Source organism: Echeneis naucrates, chromosome 16, assembly GCF_900963305.1.
Source record: "Echeneis naucrates chromosome 16, fEcheNa1.1, whole genome shotgun sequence".
In the NCBI taxonomy this organism is placed as follows: domain Eukaryota; kingdom Metazoa; phylum Chordata; class Actinopteri; order Carangiformes; family Echeneidae; genus Echeneis; species Echeneis naucrates.
The window spans coordinates 20401702-20419863 of record NC_042526.1 but is presented as its reverse complement, the minus strand read 5'-3'; the positions used below and the strand labels follow the sequence as shown (position 1 = coordinate 20419863).

Genomic DNA, 18162 nt, shown 5'->3' with positions numbered 1-18162 from the left:
ACAGACTTCCATGTTAAGCTATGCAACAGCAGAAATTAACGTTTTCAGTCTGGAACAAAAACTGTTCTGGCCTCTGGAGCTAATTTCCTCCTACGTGATGACTGAGGGGAGAATTTATAAAACATCAATTTTCTGTTTATTAAGGTTAAAGTGATGGAGAATGGAGGGTGTGGTCTCTTTGAGTGACAGATAGGTGAGTGCATAACTGACTCAAAATTTTTTTACCTGCCATTTCTGGACAAGATGGGAGTTGGCAGGGTATCAGGAACCAGCCAAGATGGCGATGACTGAGCAACTCACTCTGAGATTCCCAAAGCTGTAGTAATTTCTGGTGCTTTATTTCTAGAGATACTGGTTGCTCAAAAAGGTTATCTTTTAAAGTGTTGAACACGTCACCATTTTTCTCAGTAAATATGTTTCTAAAGATGCTACTGACATGAAATTTTTATCAGATGTCAGTAACAACCCATGCAACCCACACATGCAAAGAAATCAAACCTTAGATGTCCAGAAATTAAGTTATGTGTAATAAAATTGAATGACACAGGGAAAAAGTATTGAATACACTTAAATTTATTCAATACTTCGTACAAAAGCCTTTGCTTAACAGCTTCAAGATGCCGCCTGTATGTAGAAAGTAGTTTGCATGCATTGCTCTGGTGTGATTTCGGCCCATTCTTCCACACAAACAATCTTCAAATCTTAAAGGTTCCATGGGCCTCATCTATGAACTCTAATCTTTAGTTCTTTCCATAGATTTTCTATTTCTTTATTTTATTATTTTCTTTCTCTGTAACCAAGTGAAAGTTCCCTTGGCTGTGTGTTTGGGATCATTGTCTTGCTGAAATGTCCACCCTCGTTTCATCTTCATCATCTTGGTAGATGGCATTCGATTTTTATCAAGAATGTCTTGATACATTTTTCCATTCATCCTTCTTTCAAATACATGACATTTGCCAGTGCTGTATGCTGAAAAACAGCCCTACACCATGATGTCCATCTCCAGACTTCACTGTTGGGGTTATGTGTTGTGCCATTTGACCTCCAAACATGGTGTGTATTATGGCATCCAAAGAGTTCAATTTTTGTCTCATCTGACCAGAGTATATTCTCCCAGTATTTCACAGGCTTGTCTAAATGTTGCGCAGCAAATTTTAAACGAGCTTCAATGTGATTTTTCTTCATCAATAGAGTCTTGCATGGTAACCGTGCATACAGGCCTTGTTCAGGCCTTGACATGTTCAATACTTATTTTACCCACTGTGTACTATGTCAAACTACATTTACACAACTCGGTCTGATAATTACAGTTTAATGTGTTAAACCCAAAGAATCTGAACAGAGCTGACTACCAAGACACTGACATCAAGATTTTAACATCTTCAGAACCATGCAGCAGGCTGACATTTCCAGACTCAATGAGCTTATTAAGAAAACTGTCTTTGGACAGTGAGAAGAAATTCATGTACGTACACCACATAACATCACAATATACATTACACATCACAATACACACCTGCCTAGTTCAAGCCCAGCTACATATCAACATCTTGTATGACTTGGTACTGGTTGAAAAACGATTGTTATGGTATCAAATGCCCCTAGAAAGGGACAGAAATACACACACACACACACACACACACACACACATAAGGTCAGTGCTCTAATACAAAACTTACTTTACTGTTTGAATGCAATAAACCACACTGACTGTGGATTTCAAACTATTACAGTGATAGGAAAAAACTGCTCCAAGTCAGTGTGTTCCCTGTGATAAGTGAGCATTCATTTGAATATCCATTTGGGGGAGTCACCCATTTATTTTGAAGGGCCTCTGATCCCAGGGAGGTTTCTAACCCCACCACAAAAAACCCTTTTATTTATCACTGACACAATTAGATATGGCTGTCCCAGTGAAAGGTTGCCCTTTGCTCCTTGCTCGCTCCATCTCCCTCTCTTTTCAGGAACAACTGTGCACTGGGAGCATGGTTTTCTTACCCATTTTTTCATTTTGGGTGTGAGAAATCTCATTTCTGGATGGACACAGGAGGAAAGGGTACAAAAAGGCAAGAAAGGGAGCAAAGAAAAAAGTAACAAAGGTCTGATCAGACACGCAGGGAGAAGTCAGGCTGTCACAGGACAGTTCACATATGCAAACAAACACACACACACACACACACACAAAGTGAGAGAGGCATACAGGTATAAAACAGGAAAAGATCACCTTCATCACCACCTTCAGGCCTTAAAACCAACCAGGAACCTACCGAATCCCCTGACTGGAGTCCATCTGCTTCCACTCAGTCCCTGTCAACTCCAGACATCACCCAACCTCCAGCACCCATACTGTGACTGCAGGCTCCGAGAGGCTTTATTTATTCCATTTTACATGAGCTCAGTAATTAAGTCTTCAATTTATAAAGCCCTTGTTTCTGGCCCAGGAACCAAACCCACAACCTTCTTATTGTGGGGCTAAAGCGCCATCCACTATGCCGCTGTGCTGACCTTAACAACAGTAGTAAAATTCTGTAAACACTTAAATCATTATCAATTAAAACAATTACCTGCAGCACATGCACCACAGCAAAAGGCTTTAAATGAACATCAAGAAAAGAAGATGACCCAAGTACAAGTACTTGTAATTGAGTACTCACCGATTCATACTGAGTGCTTACGCTATTATACATAAAGTTACTTAGATTTTTTTTTATTTCTATTGTGCTAGTATTGGCTAAAAACCAATCAAGCCTTGCATATGTTTCAGCTACAAATGAAAAGAAGCTGCTCAATCCTTGCTGCCACATGAAAACTCCACACTGACACCTCTCTGTCTGCAAATCTTCCATCAAATTCATCATTATTATCATTATTTAATACAACCCAATTTAATCGTGTTCAGTATTAGGTAGGAAAAATATGATAGCATTGGTAAAACAGATTCAGCTTTAGAAAAGCCTTAGAAATAATAATGTTGGAACCAGGTCTGAGTTGGCTATCTAAATAATAATAATAATAATAATAATGATGATAATAATCTGAAGGCCAAATATTCTTCCTACCTTTATATTTTAGTTACATTTATTATGTTATCATATTGTTTTTCTAATATCATAATATTATTGCTTGTTGTTTCATTCACCATTTATCCGTTTCTGGGGCGTTCGGGGTGCTGGAGCCAATCCCAGCTCATGTTGGGTAAGGGCAGGGCACACCCTGGACAGTTTGCCATTCCATTGCAGGGTCATCATACAGAGACAGAAATGAACAAACACTCACGCTCACACCTACGGGAAATTTAGAGTCACCAATCAACCTCAACATGCATGTCTTGGATCAGTGGGAGGAAACTGGAGTACCCAGAGGAAGCCCACGCAAACAAGGGGAGAACATGCAAACTCGGCACAGAAAGGCCCCTGGTCCAGAAATCGAACCCCCAGCCTCCTTCATGTTGTTTCAATCCAATACAAAGTATTATACAGCAATGCTGTATTACAAAAAACACTGCCTGTGTGAAAATGCATGCTGATGTTTGATATTAGTGAATATCAGAACAAACATTTTTCAGGTTCAAGAAGGAGTTCAACCTCAAAATGAATATTGGTATGGTCTGTGTCTAAAAGCTGCTGTCCAATAAATAAATTCTGTGTTCTATATCATTTCAACTGGTAGCAGCATTATAAATTCAAACATCTCTACTCAGTGAGCCCATTGAACAGACAACTTACTTTGCTTTCTGCCTGTCAATGAAAGCTTCTATGTGGGCATTGGCCTGTCTTTGGCTGTGTGCTCTATTACTACCACTGCCCTTGTTAAAAGAGAGGCTCCACCATTTCAAAAAGCTGCCTCAAATTGTCTTTCATGGCCCTCACAGGGGATAAAATATCAGCGCAGCGTGCAGCCACTCACAGGCAAACATCCACACACAACCTCATTTCAGTCTGTTAGGTGACTGATCCATTCATCTACACAGCATCTGCCAGGTCACTCAGAGGCAGAGCAGACCTGTGCCTCAACACTGACTATCAGGGTTGTTTCAGGGAAAGCTTTTACAGAACTTACAGAAGTTTTTACATGTTGCAGATACAAAACTCAAACGATTCATTAACTGTGATTCAACCAACATTCTGGTCACTGATCAAACTGGTGTCTGTTTTATTTTAACTATATACGATTAATCAGTGTCTGTATCATGCTAACTCATGAGACACAACTATGAAGACAACCTTCTTTTACAGCTCTCATTCCATTTACCAACATTTCTATAATAATTCCAGCCTTTATTTTCAACTTCATTTATTGTGTTTGAATGTTTTAATCCTTGAATAAATCTGAACTGATTATGTTTGTGGTATGTGAGGTTGAACCTGCATATGCTTCTTCTGATGCTGCATTGCTAACCGCAGTTACATGCTATCAACAAGCTCATGTCTGCTGCTACTGATGATTCTGTCCTGGGGGATGGGGCACAGACAGAACGAGTGGACCGAAGGATTTGCACCCCCCCCACCACCACTAACACCACCACCACCACACTAAGCGCTGTTGCCAACAATATCTACAAAATTCTGCAACCATTTTATAAACATGTTTACACGTGAGACCTGTTGCCTTTAGCAAGAACAGAAATACAAAAGTGAAGCTCAGGTGCCTCAGATCTTTTCACCACAGGATCTTATTAAATGTCCTTTATCTGTGTCAGCTGGTATCAAGAACCAGGCAGCTACTAATACAGGGCCCAGAGCAGGGGGAATTCCACCATATACACTTCCCTCCTCCACACATATGCACGCAAGCGCACGCACCCACAAACAGACACACCAGTCACCATATGGCTCCAAAGTGTGATCGAATAGTACAACATACAGTCAATCTGCATAATCACAACAAAGCAGCCTCTTTGTGTACAAGTGTGTATGTGTGTATATGCATGTGCGCACACATGCGGAAACCCATATACACTCCTTTTCATAAGGAAAGGGCCTGTGGTAACTTCAGTGGGATTTTTCTCCACAGATGAGGGGATTGGGTGGGTGGTTACAGAGGGGGAGTCAGATTTCTTTCAAAAGACGTGAAAACAAAAAGGAGAAGAGAAGGAGAGAGAAAAAGTCTTCAGTCTACACCTGTTTGACAGGCATTCTACACACAAATACTCAGGTTGTATAACATTTAACATTAATGCACTGAGTAGAATGAGGAATTATAACTTACTGACACCCATGATAAAAATTATAGCAGACTGCACTGACAACATCATCATCTGAATCGATGATTTCAGACCAGTGGAAGATGAGGCATCAATGATGAGGATAATCTCCTGTCTAAATTTTCTCAATCTGGCCATGAGGCCTTCTTTGACCTTTAAAGGTCCTCTTCTTTTCTCTTTCTTTATTGTCATTGCACACAGATACAGATACAGTGATATTAGTTCAACTTCCATATAATGTGACCTCATCCAACAAGACATAAAAAAGAGCACAGTTACGAATGCTATTGCAGATGGTACAGTCTTACAAAGAGTACAAATAAATACGCACAGTAAAAAAATTAATAAATAAACAATAATAATTAGATATGCACAGTCGGGGGATAGCAAGGCGCTGGCCAGGGAAGATGGATATATTGTGTCGGGGAGATTAGTGCATGTTTGAGTTCAGAGTGGGTCCGCTTTTGTTTTGTGTTACAGTTTCTGTTACCATTTATCGCTTGGTGAACCTGACATATTGACTGATATTGAGTAGTTCTGCAGAGTCTGGTCTTTTTTCTGCTCCTTTACAAAAGATGATGAATTAGAAACTACAGTTGTTGGTGAATATGTGATTTATGACTACAGAGGACAAATCATGAAAAGTTGAAAAAAATTAAATAAATTGGTTTCATTAGATCTTCTATTAACTACCAAAATGTTTTACATCTCAGCTTCATCAGTTATCAGAACAATAAATAACTAATCAAATAAATTATTTTCCTTCAACCTACCTTAATAAATAACCACTAAATCATTACAGTGTAAATTCAAAGTAAACATTTCATTAATCAATCATTATGCCGAGCTCTGTTTTGTCCATGATCTCCGATCCAGACTGTTTACTTAATAGGGCCATACAATTAGTTAGAGGTAGATGTTAAAGGTCCATACAGTCTTAAGGTAGACTTCGATATGCAATTTGATTCCAATTCAGATCTAGGTTCTATATTAATACAGCCATATACAGCATAATACAGCATAATACAGCATAAAAGGTCTGCAGAAATGTTAACAGTCTGTAGTCAGAAACTGAGCTTTAAAGCCATCCACCAGGACAAGATTTTTGTAATGTCACAACAAAGTAGACACTGCCCTCAGCCACACCCTAAGATCAGACAAGAGACATAAATCTACTCTGGCAGAGCTGCTGCGGTAAGCGTGTTACATAATTTCCTGCCGCAGGTGGTTGTATGTTACCTTGTGTTGACTCTGCTATTCTTTTGCTATTCAACTGATTAATCAACAGTAAACTGTTATCAAACTAATGCTAGCCAAGAACTCCATCTCTTCCCCCTTCCTAAGCTTTAAAGACAATTCTGTAGCTCAGCTAATCGAACTAAGCAGTTAGAAATGGTCTGTAGTGCTCTCTCTCCACTCTCTCTTCCTCCTTCAACCCCTCCTCTCCTCTCCTGTACTGTCTGCCTCATGTCTAGCTATTCTTCTGCCTCCTTTTATGATAGCACCTGTTGTCGTGGATGCAGGAAGATGGTAGAAATGAAGGTGAAAATTAGCACGTTAGGGTTGCAGGTCGCAAGGTCGCACCTTAGCTAGCCCAGCCTATGCCAGTGTAGCTAGCTGCCCCCCTGTAGCCAGTGCAGGCTGACCTAGACCAGCTCCTACATCAGCCCCCCCGGCTCCTCTGTACCTCAGTCAGAGAGGTCACTTGCCGAGAATAGAAAAGAGTCTCTGTCTATGTTTAGGTCGATAGAATATGTGTCTGTCCCCCGACCAACTACATTTAGAAAAGTTACTAAACCCAAATTAAACAGAAGAGGAGCCAAAAACAAAAACTTAACTGAAATCAAAACAGCCACAAATTTGATTTCAAATAACACTGCAATTGAATGTGGACTGTTGAATAATCAATCACTATCAACAAAATCCCTCCTAGTCAATGATCTCATAAATGATCATTGGATTGATTTATTTTGTAGAACTGAAACTTGGCTGCAGCAGGATGAGTATGTTTGTCTTAATGAAGCTACACCCCCACTTATGCTAATTTTCATATCCCTTGTACCACAGGTCGAGGAGGGGGGGTGCCTGCAATATTTCAATCAAGCCTATTAATCAACCCAAGACCAAAATCTGGCTGTAGGTCTTTTGAAAGCCTCGCTCTTAGTCTTTCTCACTCAAATTGGAAAGGTGAAAGGTGAAATTAGTTACAAAATACCATCCACCTGGTCCATACTCAAAATTAGTACTCAGTAGTAGTACTTAATCGACAAGTTAACAATCTTCCCTCAAAACTCTCTTTTGACCAACCATTACCCCATTATATTTCAGTTTACTTTAATCGGCTGCACAGCATCGAGGAATAAATTCAGCGATAGATCTTAAGATACTGTGGGTGAATTTGAAGAGAACATTCGGTCATGGTTTCCAACAATGCCATATCTAAATTCAAATAAGGACTTCTCCCATACACAGGTTGATGACCTTGTGCACTATGGCCACACTGTGTTCAAATGATGATTGTGTTTGATGATGCCGCCCCTCTCAAAAAGAAAGTAATGAAACAGAGGAGGCTGGCTCCCTGGAATAATTCCCTAATTTGTGCCTTAAAACAGACATCAAGAACATTAGAAAGATGCTGGTGTTCCAGTAACCCAGAAGAGTCTCACAGAGCCTGGAAAGATAGCTTAAAAACGTATAAAAGAGCTCTCCATAGTGCTAGAAGTTCATATTACTCAGCACTAACAGAAGAAAATAAGAACAACCCCAGGTTTCTCTTCAGCACTGTAGCCAGGCTGACAGAGAGTCATAGCTCAGTTGAATCCCCTTAGCTCTCAGCAGTGATGATTTTATGGACTTTTTTAAAGATAAAATTCTCCCAATCAGAGAAAGAATTCATCAGCTCTTACCTACATTAGACAATAATCTTCTCCTGAATGCAGCAACTCTTGAATCAACTGCAACGCCTATTGTACATCTGGAATCAGTCTCTCCTCTGAATCAGTCAGAGCTAGCTCCTATAGTCTCATCATCCAGATCATCAGCCTGTCTATTACACCCAGAACCAATTAGCCTCTTTAAAGAGATTTTATACTTAATTCAGCCATTCATTCTAGATCTGATTAATTTGACCTTATTTTTGGGTTATGTACCTCAGACTCTTAAGATTGCATTCATTAAACCAAACCCCACCTTAAAAAGCTGAATCTTGATCGAGATGTTTTGGACAACTGTAGGGCCATATCAAACCTTCGATTCATTTCTAAAATCATTGAGAAAGCAGTAGCAAACCAATTACATGACCATCTGGATGGGAACGGTTTGCTTAAAGAGTTTCAGTCAGGATTTAGAGTGGGGATTTAGAGGTGGTTCCAATCCTATTTATCAGCTAGACATCAGTTTGTTCATGTTAACAATAGCATCTAGGCAACATTATGAGGAAACACTGCATCAACTTTTACTGTTATGCAGATGACACTCAGCTGTACTTATCAATTAAGCCAAATGAAGTCAGTCAGATAGTCAAACTACAGACTTGTCTTGAAGACACGAAAGTGTGGATAACCCATAATTTTTTACTCCTTAACTCTGACAAAACTGAAGCTATTGTAATTGGCCCTAAGCACCTCAGAGAAATGCTATCTATAATCAGTCTGGACAGCATTAGTTTGACTTCCAGCTCCACTGTAAGAAACCTTGGAGTAACTTTTGACCAGGACATTACCTTTGTCCCTCACATAAAGGTAGTCAGTAGGGCAGCTTTCTTCCACCTGAGAAACGTTAGGAAAATCAGAAACATTCTCTCTCAAGGTGGAGAAAAACTAGTCCATGCATTTGTAACTTCTAGGCTGGACCACTGTAACTCATTACTGTCTGGATGTCCAAACAAATCTCTGAAAGGTCTTCTGTTGATTCAGAACGCTGCTGCACGAATATTAACAGAAGCCAGGAAAAGAGATCACATTTCTCCATTGATAGCTGCTCTTCATTGGCTGCAGATAAAACACAGAGTAGAATTTAAAATCCTTCTGTTACTATGTAAAGCTCTTAATGGCCAAGCTCCATCATATCTCAGAGAGCTCATGGTTCCTTACTGTCCTAGTAGGCCACTCCGCTCTCTAGATGGAGGTTTACTTGTGGTTCCTAGAGTCTCCAAGAGTAAATCTGGAGGCAGATTTTTCAGTTATCAGGCTCCTCTTCTATGGAACCAACTTCTAGTATCGGTCTAGGGGGCGAACTCCTTAGCAATTTTCAAGACCAGGCTTTAATCTTTTATGTACGACAGAGCTTCTAGTTAAAAATTTAAAGTCCATCTACTCTTTAGTTATGCTGTTATAGGCCTAGGCTGTTGGTGGAAGGACTGACTTTCTCACACTCTCCCTCCTCCCCCATTGCATGCGCTGACAATAACCATGCTTCTTAGAAATCCCCATTTCTCCCAGTTCGAAGCATGTGTACTGCATTTACTAACCATGTTTTCCAGAAGTCTCTGTCTCTCCCAGTTCCTCTCCTCTCTCTCTCCTTGTCCTCATCCTGCAGGTGGTGACTCAGTGCCACCCCAAGTTCCTGCAATGGCTTCTACTCCCTTACCCTCATGAATTCTATACTACAGCATAATCTCCATTAACTCCATGCAGCATCATGTTGCTGCTTACAACTGTTTTGAATATCTCCCTCTCTTGCTCTCGCTCTCTCTCTCTCTCTCCCACTCTTCCCCATTCTCAAACCAACCGGTTGAGGCAGATGACTGCCCCCCTGAGCGGCAAAGGAAATAACAACCAACCCTGTTCTTGCCACCCTGTTCTCATAGACTGAGCTGAGGAGACCTCCAGCTCCTTTGCCGCCATTCTTAAATTAGACTGGGCTACAGCTCTGGACCAGACTTGTCTGCTGTGTGAAACCAGATCTTGCTGATTCATGAAAACCTCTTGGACCCATTACAACATTTTCTGAAGTACTTCTTCTGCAAACAAGTATGTGAGTGTTTTGCACTATGTTCTATCCTTAAACCAAACAAAAGTGTGTGGTTGTACCTCTATCTTGTCTGTTTTAGCATCTCCCCAGTAGAGTTTACCAGCTGTATAATCTATTGCCAGTCCATTGGGCCAGCCCAGAGAGTTGTTGAGCAGAACCATCCGTTCCGTCCCATCCAGATTAGCCCGTTCAATTTTCGGCAGCTGCCCCCAGTCAGTCCAGTACATGTAGCTAAGAGACAGGCAGAGACAAAGCTTACTCCCAGCTTCAGTGACAAAAAGCATCAATCATATGTAGTGCCTGATTGTTTGAGCTTCGCAAGCTGCATGGTTGGAAACAGTGTTCAAACAGCCCGTAGGCATCCCATTGCTCTATTTCAGGGTTTAAACCCCTCATACCATAGCGCTTACCCGTTAACAGGGTCCAAGACAATAGCTCTGGGTTCATCCAGGTTCTCAGAGATCAGAATTTTGCGAGAGGTTCCATTTAGCCTGGTGACCTGAAAAGCAAAGTACAGGATTCAGCATCAAAACAGCACAGCAGTTTCACTCACAGTTTCCTGTCACAAACAAATCCCTGGGGCCATTAATCAAACAATACAATGTCAGACAGGAATGGAGGCTCTTGGTCAAGCCGATACTGTTAATATTAGGTAAACTACCTCAATCCGATCAGTGCCAGTGTCAGTCCAGTATAGGTTTCTGGCCACCCAATCCACTGCAATACCATCTGGGTGGTTAATTTCTGTGGTAGCAATTATCATGGCATTGCTGCCATCAATGTGGGACCGCCGGATGGCTCGGACCTCATCATCTGTCCAATAAACATAACCCTCAACAGGATCATAGTCTATAGCAATGGCATGGCGAATATCATCCACCTGCACAAGCCAAGGAACATTGGTGAGAACACTAGGGAGGAACAACATGGTAGGGCCGACGAGGCTTGGTATTTGCATCTTTACCTGCAGGACAATGTCTGTGAAGTCTGGCAGGTCGAGGGAGATTCTTCGAAGGTCAGTCCGTCGAGCCAGCAGCAGAACCTGCTCTGCTCCTAATGCAACAGAAAAGTTTGGATAGAGAATGTTGATTCTGAAGTTCAGTTGGTCTCACTTTAACTTGTTTCATATTCTACTGTTTTAGCTTTAAATTTGTCTCTCTGTCTACTGTTTTAGTCTGAAACCCATCTATTCTATAGTTCTGGTTTCAAACTCATCGCTTCTTCTATTGTTTTAGGTTTAATCTCATCTCTGCTGCTATTTAAGTTTAAACTTGCAGGTTCTTTTAATCTTTTAGTTTTAAACTAATCACTTCTACTGTTTTAGTTTGAACGTGTCTTCTACTGTTTTAGTTTTAAATTGAGGACAAATGCAGACAAAAAAAGAGAGAGACAGGTTTAACATCTCAAGGTGTGTCAACTTCTTATGAGATTGATGCCTTTTTAGTCTCGCAGCTCAACATTTTATTATTTCAGTGCATATATGTGATCACCAGCCCTGCCTCCTAGTATGTTGATCTTTATTGAGTGAAATTACCTTTTGTGAGGCAGGGACGGCAATTCTAAACTGCACTGACTCTAGTGGAAAACAAAGGATAAACAAGATGTAGCATGATGGACAGGATAAGGGAAGCAGGTAGTGTTGGTAAGATAGATCATGTAGGTGTGACAGTGTGGCAGTAGTGCCACACTGTCAAAATACATGTTTTGATACATGTTTTGAAGAAGATCTGAAGTGGGAGCCCAGCTTCATTCTCTTATCCCTCTCACCCTTGCCTCCTTGCTCCTAACAGTCTGCAAACAAAGGGCTCTGCTGTCTTCAGGGAACCGCCACTGTGCTTGATTGGTGATTCAGATTTAACTGGAGCCAAATGTATCTCATGGGAGACAGTTAACAGTTTTTGTTCTTTTTTATACATATTTGAGAAAAAGAGATTACTCTGCCGTTTCTTATCCTGACTCAATAAGAATCTCCTTCCTCACTAACATTCAGGAGACAATACAGAACAAGCAACCATTACTCTTACTCTCCACTTGAAATGAAATGAATATCTTATTGCTTCCTCTGAGTCTGCCAGATAAAGATCCATTCATATTTTTCAGTCCTATAACAGAGTTGGTTTACCTCTCTGCTCTGCATTCATAGTTATGCCTGCTTAACTGAACCTCCTGCTTGCCTTTGTCTGCTCAACAAAAGTCAGTGAAATGTATTACTTCTGAGCAGAAGGACAGACATCTATAGATCTGTAGTCTCTCTCTTTTTCAATATCCCACAGATATTTGAACATTGATCCAGCCTGCAGGGGTCATCTCCCACCCACTTAAAATCGGATCACTTGCACCGATGTTAATGTTAATTTCAGGTGCTGAAAAGTCCACAATGTCTCTGATTTAGGCCAAGGGTGGCAGACTCAAATACACCGTGGGGCAAAATCAAAAACTGGGTCCAAGTCAAGGGCTGAACTGGTTCAGTATTTAGTAATTTAATGTGTATTTATTCATATGGCAACACAGGTAAAAAATTGGTTAAAAACAGTGTCATTAGCTTGTGTTTTAGCTGCAGGCCAGCAGCTAATGGTAAGATAGTTGAGTGACTTTTTTTTTTTTTTTTATGCTAGCGGAGTGAGTGAGTGGGCGTCCAAGAGTGAGGGAGTTCAGTCAGGGCTTGGTCAGGACAGACTGCGCTGCTCACTCAGAGCTGAGTCAGCATTTGAAAAGGAATATAGCATTGTGTGTAAGTATAGAGCCACATTTTGTGATAAAATATACGATGCAGTGCCTCTGAGGAAAGCAGAGTTTGAGAAATACGTCAGATGTGGCTGTATGTTGTGATAGAAAAATTAATTTTGGACCGTTTTTTACCCCTAGCCTGAACAATAGCAAAATACAAAGGACATTTTAAACTAGCATGGTTAGTTTTCCACCACTACGTAACTGTTGCTGCGTGCTTCAGAATTAGGGCAGACACCATAAAGGTCTACTGATTACCATTCTGCTTCTTCAGCCTTATGTTCTCACTACAGCTGTTTTGGTACTACTGAACTACATAACTGTTAAATGATTGGCTGTCTGTCTGTCTCTTATAGCGTACAGGGATATGGTAGGCTGTTTGAATGAGCCAGGCAGGGATCCCTGCACACGTGGGACTGTCAGATGATTGTACTGCAGGAGTTTTGAAAACATTACTTAATATATTATTATATTATATATTATTATTTCTGCATATATATGTTTATGAATACAAAAGGTTATTCTGTATCATTAATAATACATAACTAAATGTGGATGATGGTGCAAAATGCATGAAAATAATAATATTACTAATGAATAACCAATTTTATATAAAACAAATAATGCTTTCTTTACCACACCCAGAGTTGGTTATGTGTTGAATGATGATCACTTTCAGGTTTCAGTGCTATTCCAACTGTAAAACTGAACATGTGCTTGCTCTCAATATGTTATAATAGTTTGCTTATCACAAGTGTAACTGATATTTAATAGACTGTACTTGTATTTTACAGGTCTTCATTTCTGAGCTTGAGGACTGGACAGTCTGGATTTGTTTGTGGCTCTTCAGTAGTGGTAAGTACAGTTACGAAGTAATACATCCAAACTTACCCTTTAAGTATCCACAGATGTTCAAATCGAATACTCTATATGGGATGGTAATTTTTTTTTTTTGGTTGTGTTTCATTTCCAGTATTATGAATGTGGAAGTGTAAAGAGTGTGCTGCAGAGGAAACGACAAGGTATCAGTTATTGAAGCACTCTAGGTTAAAACATGGCCACTTTGGCCGCAAACACCCTTATCCATGCACATATTCAAATTACCCGTGCACATTTAAAACGTGGAACGCACTGCGAAGTCACCTGTGTAGATCACATTTTGATCAGACCTCTCAAAAATCAGTAGATTGCACAACATTCAACTGCCACCATTGTTCAAATAGCCACATTGCTTCGTTGAAAGAATTTTTAACTCATGTTAATAGCCATCTAAAATAACACGAAACTATATGTTGCATTTTTGAGAATTGTTCCTTTCAAACAAATATTTACGGAACATATCAAACTCACAAGAACAGAAAACATAGGACATATACACTGAATGATTTAAAAGCTGGAATTGTGAAAAATGCCACAGCAGATTCATTAAATTGTTCTTTTGGAGGAGCATGTCTGACAGATAGTAATGAGTCACTTGACAATGCTGAACTTGAAGATGATGCACTGATCCCAGAACCTGAGGATGTGCCCAAAGTTATAGAACAGAAATTGGCATCTTTCTTATTAAAGTTGGAGAATTGTTTCCATGTACCAGCCTCGGCTGTTGATGAGCTGTTAAATGAGTTGCATTATTTAGTTAATTCTGCCCTGGTGCCTGTAGCTAACAACATTCTTGCTGACTTCTTTAGGAACCGTAATTTGCAGGTTGACCAATTACTCATCAAAGAGTTAAAGTGCACACTTTCTTCATCTAACCCTTTGTCAAAAGCTTTGGGAAAGGAGGGGCCATTAGCCACTGCATTTAAGCGGAAGCAATATTATAGAAATCATTTTAATATTGTTGATCCAGTTGAGTTTATACTTGATGCAAAAGCTAATAGAGGTTTTCAGTATGTCCCTTTGCTAAAGGTTTTACAGCAGCTACTTAATCAAAAGGATGTACTTAGCAAAGTTATTGAAAAGAGAAGACTCCAACAGAGAGTGAGTGACCAGCAGCATTACAGATTCTTTGAAGATGGCCAGCACTTTAAGAATAATGTATTTCTGTCAGGAGAGGAACTAAGAATCTCTCTCTGTTTATACATAGATGATTTCGAAGTTTGTAACCCCCTCGGTACATCACGGAAAACACACAAACTGTGTGCTGTCTATTGGGTTTTGGGAAATTTGCCCCCTGGCAGCCATTCCTCTTTGGCCTCAATATACCTGGCTCTCCTATGTAAATCTGATGATGTAAAGATCTTTGGCTATCACTGAATATTTGAGCCACTACTCCAAGATCTTGTTACCCTAGAGCAACAGGGTGTTTTTGTCTCACAGTTGGGTACATTTGTGAAGGGGACACTTCAGAGTGTGGTAGCAGACAACCTTGCAGCACATGGAATAGCTGGGTTTGTGGAAAGTTTCTCTGGCCAGTATTTTTGTAGATTTTGCACGGCTCAGCAGGAAGAAACTCAAGTCAAATAAGTAAAATCAGGTGCATTTACCCTCAGAAACAAAGAACTTCAACACTTACATGTTAATACTGCACAGGCAAAAGGAGGTACTTTTTTTGGTGTGAAGAAAGCTTGTATTTTCACAGAGAGACTTGCCCACTTCTGTGTCACATCAGGGTATCCCCCTGATGTTGTCCATGATCTTTTTGAGGGCATAGTCCCTGTTGAGCTTGCACAGTGCTTGGGACTTCTCATTTCCAAGAAGTTGTTTTCACTTGTTGACCTTAATAATCACATTAAAAATTTTCAATACAGGTGGGGTGACAAAAAAAATCGCCCTCACTTGGTGCCACATACTTTTGCATGTCGCAAAACAATTGGTGGTAACGCACACGAGAATTGGTGTTTGTTAAGATTGTTACCATTTATGATTGGTCATTTGATCCCTGAAGATGTGCCAGCCTGGAAAGTGATTCTAGACTTAAAAGATATTGTTGAGCTGGTGGTTGCTCCTGTCAACTGTGATGAGTCTGTGGCATATTTAGAGTATAAAATCTCAGAGCACAGACAGCGATACCAGGAGGTATTTCCAGGTCACAGACTCCTACCAAAACATCACTTTCTGGAGCATTGCCCAGAAATGATAAAGCTGTTTGGCCCCATAGTAATGTTTTGGACAATGTGTTTTGAGGCCAAACACAGTTTTTTCAAACAGGTTGTCAGACACACAGAGTGTTTCAAGAACATCACACTGTCTTTGGCAAATAAGCACCAGCTGATGATTGGCCATCACATCTATACAGGGAGTTATGCAAGATCAGCCTTTGATGTGACACATGTCTCGTCAATTCCTGTAGATGTCATGAAAGAGGATGTGGCGCTTCATCTATGTCAAAAATACCCTGATCTCACAACAGTTACTCTAGCACAGAGTGTCTCTACCAATGGCATACAATATAGAAATGGAATGATTATTGTGCATGGATCAGTTGGTGGATTGCCTGAATTTGTGGAGATACTTCAAATGTGTATATTGGAAAACACATTGATCTTCATATGCAGAAAATTGGCATCATGGTACAGAGAGCACTACAGGGCTTTTGAGATACAAGCATCCTCAGCAACAGAGATTGTGTTGGCTGAATTAAGTGAACTAATTGACGACTATCCCCTGGTTGACTACAAGTGTGGAACCCGCCGAATGGTAACCCTTAAAAGATACATACACGTGTCTGGTAATTATTCTTGATTATTTTTGATGTTGACCGTGTTTATGGGAATACAGTTAAAATGATACACAAGATAACTCTTCAAAGACAGCTATTTTTACACAGGAACATGAGTGCCTTTTAATGTGTCAGAAGTAGAACAAGTATTTTTGTGGCTTCAGGAGGAGGTTATTTGAGCCAGAATAAACACTACAATGACACTACACTGCATCATAAAATAATGTTGATGACGACTTTGTAAATTTATATAAAATCAAGATTCATAATAAACAGTAAGCTAATTTAGAAGCAAGTGTCTGACTTTTGTGCGTCATTCTGAGGGATGCTTTCTTTACACTATCCCTATGCTTTTAATCTCCATGATAGTCATACTGATGATGAATGAATGCTGTCTGCTCAAACTTCTGTTACATATGGTTTTAATAATTTTTTTCTGCTTTTCTTCAGAATAACCTGTCAAGCAATATGGCTACATCGGCAGTGCTTCGCATCATCCTTGGACAAAATTACTCTTCCAAAATAAGCCTGCCTTCAGGAATACCTGATTCTGTTGAGGAAATAAAAAGTGAGATAAAGAGACAATGTGAGGTGTCAGGAGACTTCAAACTGCAATACAAGGACAGTGACTTTGATGAGTTCATAAACCTTAAGTCCACCTCAGACATTCAAAACAAAGCTACTCTCAAAGTGATTTACCTCCCAAGTGCTTCGTCTCTTACTAGCCCTTGCCTGTCTTCAGTGGAACCCAGTTGGGATGACACTGCTTCCACTTCATCTGTGGACACTGACATTCTCTCATCTTCTAGCTCATCATCATCGTCCCTCAGATGTGAGCCATGGCCAGACGTCTTCCCTGTGCCTGAGTTCGGCTCTGATGTCGAGCTCCAACTCCAGCGTGCTAATACTGACTTTCAAAATAATGGTATCCTCTTCAGTCCAAGTCCAAGAATGAAGTCAGACATTCTTGAAAGTTTGGCATCCCAGATAATCAAATATAAAGCTTATCCGTACAATGCTGAATTTGATGCAGTAGCTGAAGCACTCGTGAAGAAACACCCATGTTTAAAGGAGCAAGGTTCTGTTTCTGGCTTTTATGGGTGGAAAATAAGCTTGGAATATAAAATGGCAAACTACCGCACAAAACTGCGCAATATTGGATGTTCTGAGCTGAATGTGAATTCCTTCAAGCGTAAACAAGGTGATCCACGCACATCTCCAAATCAAGTGAAGAAAGCTAGAAGAGCAGAGGTGAACTATTGTCCAGATTATCCAACAGGACAATCCCAAGAGAGCTTTGAGGAAGAGAGACTGGCATTATTGTCCGAAGTGAGAAAGAGCAACAACCAACAGGTGGTTAAGGAGAAAATGGAAAAAACATTTGCTTATAGGCGGCATGAAGTGATTGAAGAAAAGCCTTTCATTGCTGAATTCAAAAGAAGGTGGCCAGCTCTTTTCTCTGAACATGAGGTCAGTCATAACTAAGTTTTTTACATTATAGGGGGTGAAGGGATGACATTAAAAGGAATCTTCACTAGGGCTGCAACAACAGATTATTTTCATCAATTTGATTATAAAAAATTATGTCTTCAAATGTCTG

At 40.2% G+C, this 18162-nt stretch overlaps 1 protein-coding gene across 3 annotated transcripts in view; it reads right to left on the bottom strand.

Moving 5' to 3' along the window:
• The window catches only part of lrp5 (low density lipoprotein receptor-related protein 5), a 77983-nt gene that overhangs the window by 21115 nt on the left and 38706 nt on the right, over positions 1-18162 (bottom strand). For all 3 annotated transcript variants that reach the window (XM_029523288.1, XM_029523286.1, XM_029523289.1), the window contains exons 8-11: positions 11139-11227; positions 10836-11054; positions 10585-10673; positions 10234-10405 (exon numbers count right to left, since the gene is read on the bottom strand). In XM_029523288.1, the coding sequence (XP_029379148.1) occupies positions 10234-10405; positions 10585-10673; positions 10836-11054; positions 11139-11227 (569 nt within the window). The remainder of the gene's footprint in view (positions 1-10233; positions 10406-10584; positions 10674-10835; positions 11055-11138; positions 11228-18162) is intronic.